At 40.6% G+C, this 10,859-nt stretch overlaps 2 protein-coding genes across 4 annotated transcripts in view; both read left to right on the top strand.

Annotated features, from left to right (window-relative positions):
• The first annotated feature begins 6,199 nt into the window (after positions 1-6,199).
• On the top strand, positions 6,200-8,689 carry LOC130403459 (probable ATP-dependent RNA helicase DDX28). Its single transcript, XM_056607823.1, has one exon. It carries the CDS (start codon positions 6,380-6,382, stop codon positions 8,090-8,092), a length of 1,713 nt encoding a protein of 570 aa, XP_056463798.1. The 5' UTR covers positions 6,200-6,379; the 3' UTR covers positions 8,093-8,689.
• Positions 8,690-9,471: 782 nt separating this feature from the next.
• Positions 9,472-10,859, top strand: part of tln2a (talin 2a) — a 91,135-nt gene continuing 89,747 nt past the window's right edge. For all 3 annotated transcript variants that reach the window (XM_056608649.1, XM_056608646.1, XM_056608648.1), the window contains exon 1: positions 9,472-9,613. The gene's annotated coding sequence lies outside the window, so the exon portion shown is untranslated. The remainder of the gene's footprint in view (positions 9,614-10,859) is intronic.

Raw genomic sequence — 10,859 nt, 5'->3', positions numbered from 1 at the left:
GGCTTGCTTAGCGGTATGAGGCAAAACGTATGTGTGTGGAAGAACCTTGGGGCGACAATTTCATTTTATGTGAACTTCAAGAAATATATATGTATCACCTCACACTATGATGTGAAAAAGAAGAGAAACAGCTGACAAAATAAGGTGTGTAAAAATGTGGAACTAATGTAATTGTTTTGGCAACAGGACATTTGCCATTGAATTAGTAGACTAACAATTTAAATAATTAGAATGTAAATTTGAATTGAATGTGATTGAATGTCACATGCATTTAGATGTTGCTGTGTATAGTTGACCTTACAATATCTGGACAGCCATAAGTAACCATTAATAATATGAGTATAAACTTAACATTTGCAGGATCATATGTTGAAGATAGGCAAGCCACTTCACACTGAGCCCTTGTTTTCCTTTCTCTAGTCTGAAAATGAATTGCTTAGCCTATTTGTTTTGCTTTGGCCCACAGCCTAAAACAAAGCAACAGAACTATGTCAACTTTATCCGACTTACTATATTTGCACCTTTTGTGGTTTAATTTCCCCCCCTTGACATACTCTTTGAAAATATTTAGTTCATTATACTTTTTTGTCAAATTTATTTAGAAAAGCACGGCAATGTTTCTCAACCAACTTTCTAATGTGCTGGCGCATTGCTTACTTACAATGGGTGCAATGCATGTTGCAGGCTATACTTCTGAATGTAATACAGTGGTTTAACAACTGTGTTGCTTTACCCCATCATTTGCAGATGCAGAGCTATTCGTTATAGGACTACGTTGAAGGTGTCTCAAAGTTGTACGGTCGATTTTTTTAGTACACTTGCAATTGCGATAGCTGTCCTCCTACTATTTACAAGGCAGCATGCCGATCAATTGATAGCTATGGCCCAGGCACTTGTAAAGCTGAATAGAAATGAGCAAAACCTTGTGTCTATTTCTCAGAATGCTCATCAGGTCAAGTCCATTCCAGTTTCACTGCTAAACAGTGGAAGGTCTAACCTACAGCTGGGAAGCAGTTACTACAATTTAATATAGGACTATTACAACGGGACTTGAAATTAAGGATACGTGGCTATAACTTCCATGTAGGCTACTATGAGACGTGAAATGTTCTAGGATGCACTTGACTGAACATATCTCAAGTGTACGAGACACTTGAATAGATCTCAAATGTAGGCCTACGGCGAGACTTGGAATACAGCCTGCTACGAGGTGAATATCCTCCGTTGTCTCTAGGGCTATCCTATCGAGGTCCGGCAGGTTGAAGCGCACTGACCTGCAGGGCCGTGCTGCTGTCCGTCCTCTCCGAAGATGAGCGTGAAGTCCAGCTCCTCGGTGCCGGTGCAGTTAACAGTAGTCATCGGGTTTGACAGCGTGGGTTCCCCCACGACTCGGCTATAGAGCAATGCCCTGCTGTAAATGTCACAACATTTACCGACTGGAACACGGGGGGTGGTTCTCTTCTCGTTAAATAAGCCTTTCGAGATGTTGTTGTTTTTACAATTATAAACGCGACGGTCTCGAGAAAGCGTTTCCTTCTTTTAAAAAAAAATCCAGAATAACTCTCACTGTGGCGGTTTCTTCTCGACTACTGTGATAAAGTGTTGACATAAACTTTTGGAAGGAGTCGACTTTCGTTACATCGCGCGGCTTCGACTAGGCTACACTGTCATTTATTTCGCTTCCTCGCGACCTTTACCAAACGTCAATAAAAGCGGTCGCGAAATTTACCTCTCTCGCGCCGACTGGAGCTTCTATCCCAACTTTTACTAACAGCGCGTGACAGGGCAGTTCCCGCGATGACGTCAGCAAAGTAGAAAGGCAACACATACGCACAAATGAACACGTACGTGTACACGCGCACGTACACGCACACATACACACGAACATAAAACGTAAACAAAAACCTTATTACACAAAACTCCAAAATATTATATTCCAAAGTATTTTTATGTTATTCTCATAATGAAAATACATAACAATAATTATACTAGCCTAATACTAATACTACTACTACTACCACTACTACTACTACTAATAACAATAATAATAATAATACTAATAATAATAAATATAAATCCGTTTTTATAAATATTTTCTTTCTGATAAACCATCATTTTCCGTGTACTCTTTTTTGGGAAATGTATTTTCTTTGTATGTTATCGAAAATAATCCCATGCTCTTTATTTGCTGCATCCATACGATGCATACGATCCATACGATTATATCAAACCTGCCCTTCAGCTACCTCTGCACCTTTAGGGTGAGCCATTCCTAGGCTCACATGTATGACAGAAGTGCACTTCCGCCTTTTGATTCCTCTCCCACCTATTTCATTAACCATTTCTAGTTAGCCAATTAGATGCATTATCAATGAATGAAAGGGAAGGTGAAAATGTAGATAAGTAGGAAAAATAAATACCGTGGGTATATCTTTTTAAATATATTTTAAAACATATACGATAACCTGCTTATATGATATGCCTCTTGTTTTTTTATTTTGCTCAAATATGTTATTATTATTCATTATTACATGAAATGGATATGGAAACGTGGATCATTTGGTTGTAGCGGGTTATGAAAGTGGATCTGATGGCAGCCCCTAACGCTAGCCCCTGCTCTATGAGTCAGTATGAAGTCTCAATAAGTCTGTCACTGAACAACTAATACAACTGGAATTAACGTAAGTCAATTATATTACTAAGGACGCTATACATGCATGCTGTCACTATGCATTTGACCTTATGTCTGTCTCTTATCCTATGTATTTCTATGTAAATCTCTCTTTTCCTATGTCTTAAGAGGTCTGTCCAATCTAATCTGTCTCTTCTTCTGTTTTATACATCCTATGTAATCCTTATGTTGGCCTTCTATTTAATATAATGGATATGAAGCTTGCAGGGCAGGGATAAAAAGCTTTATTGGGAAATGTCTAATCACATTTGTTTTTCAACTGAATAACTCTTAGGGAGGTGAAATTGATTTCTTAAATCACTATTGGCATTAATACTTCTCAGAGCTTATTTGAGATTGATAGAACCATATTGATTATGCACTTATCATAAGTCTTCTTCCTGGTTGTCTGTGCTCTGTGACTGCATTAGCGTGTGTTGGCGGTGGCTATGACTGAGGTGAATCTAGAATCAGGGCGGCCCTCACTGTTTGTCTTGACCCACTAGGAATCTGACTGGGAAAATTAATACAAAGTAGATCGAGATGTTTACTGCTCCAAGACCTCTGGACCCCTCATTAATCTCATCAATCTTTCCCAGAACACTTAGGTATAATTTACAGACCTACAATAACACGGCCTGTTACTGACTTTGGGAAATCTTCAAAACACTACGTAATTCTATTGTTAAGCGCATGAGTGTTTGCTTCAGAAAACCGTAGGCCTGTCATTCAATATTATTTAGTAATTAATCTGCAACTTTTTGTACACAAATTTGCCATTTCTCCCCCTCCAACAATTTGACACAATACGTTTAGCCCGTAAGCTATCATATGATTTTATTCATATATTCGTAATAAGGGGAATCCTTAAAATGAATGATTCCTAAATCACACACAAGCACACACAGACAGACAGACAGACAGACAGACAGACAGACAGACAGACAGACAGACAGACAGACAGACAGACAGACAGACAGACAGACAGACAGACAGACAGACTGACACACACACACACACACACACACACACACACACACACACACACACACACACACACACACACACACACACACACACACACACACACACAAACACATAAGCACACACACACACACACACACACACACACACACACACACACACACACACACACACACACACACACACACACACACACACACACACACACACACACACACACACTATATCTATAATCTGTAAAAACGTCAAGATCCAACTTGATCCAACAGGATCATTTTTTAAGAAACGTAGACTCTGTGCATATGAATATATCTATATATATCTATATCTATATATTTTTATATATATATATATATATGTAAGTATATATGTATAAGTATGGTTGTGCGTGTTTTATGTGGGCATGCATGGATTTCCATTTGTGTGTGTGTGTTTGTGTTTCTTTATGTCTGTGATATGGGTCTGTAAGCTGTTTCACATTACTGATTTCTTGCAACAACGATGAATTTCGTTATTGAATTTGTTTTTTTTGTTTTTTAATGCAGTTATTTTCCATGAAAGGCAAGGAAAAAGTACAGTAGTCAATTTGAACTAATAAAGACGTATCCGAAATGGATCATTTGAATAGTGTTTTGACATGCATCATTTCATCTTGACGAATGCATACATATGCAAAAGCACACCACTCTTTCTGTGAAGGCGCTCTGAGTTGTGGGGAGGTGTTTGTGGGTGTACAGCCTCGGCTCATGTGTTAACATAACTACAAATAACAAAATTAATTATGTTGTCAATTATTGTTGTTAATATGTTGACTAAATCATGGTTTCAAACATGAGAGCTGTCCCTTGGCAATACTTGAATGATTGATGCTACAGCTGCTTAATGTCTTAGCAGTTGTAGCAGTCAAGTGAAAACAGTTGACTTTAACATATGACTCAAATTTTCCAAGTTGATTTCAATACTTAAACAGAATGCCATTTAAAAAGTAAATGAGGGGTCCTTTTTTAGGAATATTAATGTAAATAAACTTTTAAAATTGTAATAATGACTTATATGTGATATAAGTGCAGCAAAAAAAAAAAACTAAAAAAAAACTTAAATCTCAGGAGCTTGTGAAATATTCTTGCTCTACATCAGCTGCATGTTGAGAGCTGCAAATAAGATTTACCTGCATCTTTTATCTGCTCGGATGACCTTTGGAGGGAGAACATATTGTGTGGGAGGGCGTAGGCCTTAGATGTGGTTTGTGATATTAAGCTCTTGCAAGTTGTGAAAAAAAAAAAACTGTGTGTACTTCTAAAGTGTTTTTTTGCATAGTGTAAATGTCAAATGTCAAGTGTCAATGCATCTCTTACCTATGCTGCCCCAACTTCTGCAGGTTAAATTCAACTCACTTGAGTATCAAGAAGCAGGTAAAATGCCTATCATTCAGCAGAGGCCTGATCAGGTTTTTTCTAAATCAGAAAACAATTTAAAGTTAAATCCAAATTGTTAAAATAAAATGAAGTGGTAAAATAAAATAAATAGAAAAAGTACATTAACGGACGATACTATTTAGACTCATCCGTTCTTATAATAATTGAAGTATAACCAATGGATTGAATTCTACAGGGTTAGTATGAATATGCAGCTCTGCAAGTAAATCCTTGTTGATTTATGCTGCCCTCTTTTGGTGAATTTGTTAAATAGCAAAGTGGAAGGCGTATTTACAACCAGGAGTTGGTAATAGTGGGTGTTGAGGTAGTTTATTAAGTTATGTCATACATTACTGATTGGTTCAGGGATGTTCATTTTCTCTTACTTACTTTTTTTATTTTCTGTTCATGCTTGCTGTTGCATGTTCAACAGTTGATGCAGACAAACATAGCGTGCGTGGGATTTTCTTGCTCAGCAGTAGGCTAAATCAATGGTTGGACTGATACATTCTGTAGGGGAACTACCCAAGATGGTTAAATGCAGACAGTGAGTGTATCTGAATGAATGAATAAATCTATCTATCAGTCGATCAAGTCTATCTATCCATCTATCCATCTATCCATCCATCCATCCATCCATCCATCCATCCATGCATCCATCCATCCATCCATCCATCTATCTATCTATCTATCTATCTATCTATCTATCTATCTATCTATCTATCTATCTATCTATCTATCTATCTATCTATCTATCTATCTATCTATCTATCTATCTATCTATCTATCTATCTATCTATCTATCTATCTATCTATCTACTCATGGCGTTTCAATGTTTTTGAATTATGAACATTTAATTATTCTAATGTTATAAACTTTGGGAATCATTTCGATTTTATTATTCATATAAATGTAAATGAAGATAAAGCAGAATTATTGCAAAAAAAGACTGTTTACCTTGTACAACTGACCCTGTACTGAATTTCATATGATCATATAAAATATATTTACCTATTTCTCTCCCCCGCGTGCGCCCACACAAGCACACACACACACACACACACACGCACACGCACGCACACACTTTACGTCACACTTCTAGCGCTGGCTGTCAGATGACGTTATCATTAGTCGACGAGCAAGCATGGCGGTTGCTTGCGCTTCAAGCTGGATATCAATAGCCACTGTAAGCGTTAATGAAACTACATTTAGGCTCGATTGAAGATTACAAAAAGACATGTCATTTTGAAGTAGGTTGCTATTTCCCTTTCAGTGCTGTGTTTGTTTCTGTCAAACAAAAAAAAAAAGATGCGCTCCACGAAGGTCATTCATGTGGCTTTGGTCGCGCACAACGATTTACTACTGAGAAATGTTTCTCCATTTGTCAACGCTTTGCATCGGTTTCGGGATTATGGTGGTAACGGTCCAACCCGCTTTGGTCACTCTTCGGCCCCCACAAACGAGACTGTTGTCATCCGCATACCTCAACATATGCAGAGGCGCATTGAAAACGCGAAAGAGCTTCGGGGTAAAAAAAAAATCCCCACTATCAGAGCTGGCAAGCTGCTCATCCAGAGCAAGAACACCGAACACAATCAGTCTGCGGGGTATGCATTCGGGAAGTTTGAACAGACCACCCTTTCCTCTAAAGGCTGGAAACACAACAAATCGTTTGGGGACTACTTCATCATAAACAACACCAAGAGTGTCGCTCCGTTCGTTACTGAACGCCAGCAGGAGGAAAGCGTCAAAGAGGGAAAAGCCATTGAGTTTGGTCAACTCCGCATCAACAAGGAGCTGGTGCAAACTCTAAACATGGCCAATATCACCCACCCCACGACAGTGCAACTACAGACTATCCCTAAAGTCCTGAAGGGTAATAACATTTTGTGTGCTGCAGAGACGGGTAGCGGCAAAACACTGAGTTATCTCCTGCCCATTGTACACAAACTGCAATTGGATAAATCCTCTGAGGATTACATAGAGAATACCCGTACTCTCGGATGTTTGATCGTCGTGCCTTCCAGAGAGTTGGCCGAACAAGTGGCATCGGTGTCCCGGTTCCTGTGCGCCCCGTTCCACATGTTGACCAAAACTGTGGGGGGAGGGCGAGGAATCGGCCCCATCAAGACGGTTTTCAGGAAGGGCCCTGCAGATATTTTGGTGGCCACCCCGGGAGCTCTTATCAAAGCCCTGCGGAGACGGTACCTGGACCTTAGCACTTTGAGCTTCCTGGTGGTGGACGAGGCAGACACCATGTTCGACCCCAGTTTCTCCGGCATGCTGGAGAGCATCCTGCTGCAAACTAACATCGCCCGGGCCCCTTCGGAGACCAAGGGCCCCGGGAGTAAAGCCCAGCTGCTGGTGGTCGGGGCAACCTTTCCAGGGGGGGTGGCAGAGGTTCTGGCGCAGGTGACGGACCTCGGTAGCATGGTGACGGTAAAAAGCAAGAACTTACACCTGCTCATGCCCCACGTCAAGCAGACCTTCCTGAAGGTGAAGGGTTGTGACAAGCTGTTGGAGCTTCAGCAGGTTCTGAAGGAGTTGCAGCATGAGACCCGTGGAGAAGAAGTGGGTGCCGGTGTCGTGGTGTTCTGCAACAAGGCGTCCACAGTGAACTGGCTGGGCTACGCCCTGGACGAGCTCCGGGTCAAGCACCTGCGTCTCCAGGGGGAGATGCCTTCTGCGGTCAGGACCGGGATATTCCGTTCTTTCCAGAAGGGGACCGTGGACCTCCTCATCTGCACGGACATCGCCTCACGAGGCCTGGACACCTCCCGGGTCCGGCTGGTCGTCAACTACGACTGCCCGGAGTCGCATACGGACTACATCCACCGTGCTGGGAGGGTGGGGCGGGCAGGCGGAGTGGAGGAAGGGGAAGTGCTGAGCTTTGTCACCCATCCGTGGGATGTGGAGCTGGTGCAGGCGATCGAAACCTCGGCGCGGAGGAGAAGCGCTTTGCCCGGCATGAAGTCAGCCATTTCCAAGCCCAAAGCTGTAGTGGAGGAGTCCCAGGAGTAGAGGACACTGATTTCCCTGTCCTCTTATGAGGGGGAGAGGAGTGTTTCCTACTATGTTGGTTGTGCAGTATGAAATAAAGATGATTTAAATACTAATTAATCTTAAAGATTATTTTAATAATGCAAACCATATAATAAATATAAAATAAAGTGTTTGTTTACAGAGGTTGTGATCTGTTGTCAAATGACCGGCGACATGTAATTGCCACCCTTGTCTTATCTTTGCAATATACTGGCAGGTAATTAGGTATGGGGGGTGGCTGGTTCACGCATTGGCCTAAATGAGTGTTTGCTGATGCAAATGATAATTTAAATTAGGTAGAAAAAACAAAATTTGCAAATGGAAAAGATCAGTTGTTTTGGTATTCAGTTTCTGTTCACTTAACTTGCAATGCATTGTATCTATTCATGGAGCGACTTTAAAGAAAAAATTCGATACATAAAGATGAGAATAAACATGTTTATTCAGAAAACTTTCTGAATCAAACTAGCAAAATGTGGCATTCACTCCCATGTCTCATTTGGTAAGACGACATCATGTTGTGTCCTTCTGTTACACAAAATATTAGTCCAAAATACAGTCAAATTCGATAAACGGTCTAAAATAAATAGATTTATTAAGAATTAAATGAGATGAACAACCTGTAATACATAGCCTTAACCACAAGGTGTAAGCACTTGACTTATATGAGCACTGAATTGATCACAATACAGATTGAAAAAAAATAGAAATGTGAAAGAATTATACCTGCATTTAAATGGGTAATTTGTAAGAATTGCTGGTGGGAATTAAGTAATTATTCCTTAAATCCCTTGGTTTGGCACATGGAGAAAAAAAATGAAAAAGCCAATAGACATGATTTCATAGATGGGCTCGTGTATATTTAATCAAACATTTTGTGCTAAAATACAAAGAAACCATTTATTTGAAAAAAATATATTTGACGCATGTTAACAGTAGCCTACACAGACCTAAAGAGGCCATGTGGATTTCCTCACCTGCCGGCCGCCCTCAGCACGACTAACAGCGGGTATTTGCAAAGTTCTGAGCAAATATTTGAACAGCTGCTGGCATTTGTGTGCGTTTTTCCCCTTTTTCCAAGACAAGGTAGCCTGGGGCAAACCCGTAGATCACACCAGGCACCACATTCGATGAGACTATATTTTTATTAATATTATTTATAAAAATAGTTATCAGGCTACAAATAAAAAAACGGCCACTATATAAACACTACATGATCACCACTTGTAGTTCTTAAAGTACACCACCATATGTATAGTGCTGACCGTGGGAGGTAAGTGGACTACAAACGGGCCGATAATTATGACGCATTTCCTCCTTTACAACCACACCTCCTCCCCGTTCGCAGCACACTTCAACACCGCCTCTAGTACTCACTACTTGGCCGCTTGGAAATCTCCCCACCGAGGAGGATATTTTACTCCTGAGAAGCAGGGCTGCTGGCTATTGGCCATCTTCTAAAGGCTTGCCGTTTGAGATGATACAGTAGAGGATCTCAAGGTAGGAACGCATGTTTTCAAACCGGCTCTTTCTCCCCTTTTACCCATTGAACCCGGCTGCAGGCATGCACGGTCCAGGGAAAAGCTTGAGGATAAAGCGGTCATGTTGTGTGAGCGCAGTGTGCGTCCAAGGCGTCTTGATGGACCTGGTGTGAGTGAGTGAGTGAGTGTGTGGTAGTGAGTAGGCACTGGGCACCATTGCAGCTCAGGGGCTTCCATTGGGAATTTGTGGTCGTTCCTAACTCATTGGCAGTTTCTGTGGTTGTAATTAGTCGAACTTGAAAATGAACAATTTGGAACAATTTGGACGACTTTTGAATGTACATGTTCACATTGCTGTTTGGCTGGGTTGTCTGACTAGGACTACAAGGCTTTGGTGTTGCTTACAGTTGATTCTATCTGAATAAAAAACACTGCTTTTCACCCGCTATTTTAAGACTGAAGGCTGTTTATTCGAGATGTTGAACAGGCTTTAAAACACCGTTTAGTATTGTTGGCGTATCCGATTTTTTTAATATTAATGTAACGGTAGCAGTACATTTCTGCAATACATTCTGATGGAACATGCCTTTGGATTTATCTTATTCATACTACCATATTAAAATCCCACTCAGATGGTCGTGAAGAATGACAAACACTTTAATCGAATCTAATGGTTGTTAAATTGGTATTGAAACGTTAAAAGGACAGTGAGTGAGGTCGTAATGCGTCCTGTGGATCTCTGTTTTGGCAGCAGTTTTCCACGGCTGATTGCACGTATTAGTCATTTACTGGCTCACATCACATGAAGGCATATCACTGTCCGAAACATGATGGACACAAGCTACATACTAACACGCTGCGCTATAATAAGTCTAACCCTGTTGTACTTTGCCATTATGAATTGTAACGTTAGCTGCCCAGCGCCTGGCCGCCACACCCCTTTCTGTATAAACGATGTGTAGATATTCCCTTTATACCTGTCTAATAGCAGGTTACTCTCCTTCTTTCTATGCCATGATTAACCATATCAGTTGTTGCCCAGGGTGAGGTTTTGGATTATTAAATTAATAAATGTTGACTTATCGTATGCTTTGACAAAGGGACTGCTTCCTAAACAATAAGGGGATCCATAATTAATATTAATTACTAAAATGCAATGCGATATTTGGCAGTATGGTTTGCATGTTTGGCCTGGGACTTTAGGGGAAAAGTCACAGTTAGGAGACAGTCAACAAGACTTTCAAAGTTATTTGAGACAGATTCAC

The sequence above is a fragment of the Gadus chalcogrammus genome, chromosome 14, assembly GCF_026213295.1.
Source record: "Gadus chalcogrammus isolate NIFS_2021 chromosome 14, NIFS_Gcha_1.0, whole genome shotgun sequence".
NCBI lineage: Eukaryota > Metazoa > Chordata > Actinopteri > Gadiformes > Gadidae > Gadus > Gadus chalcogrammus.
The sequence above is the reverse complement of the archived record's forward strand: the minus strand, read 5'-3'. Positions and strand labels throughout refer to the sequence as shown.

Excerpts from the sequence above, each read along its gene's own strand:
- LOC130403459 (XM_056607823.1), top strand. The coding sequence starts at position 6,380 with ATGCGCTCCACGAAGGTCATTCATGTGGCTTTGGTCGCGCACAACGAT.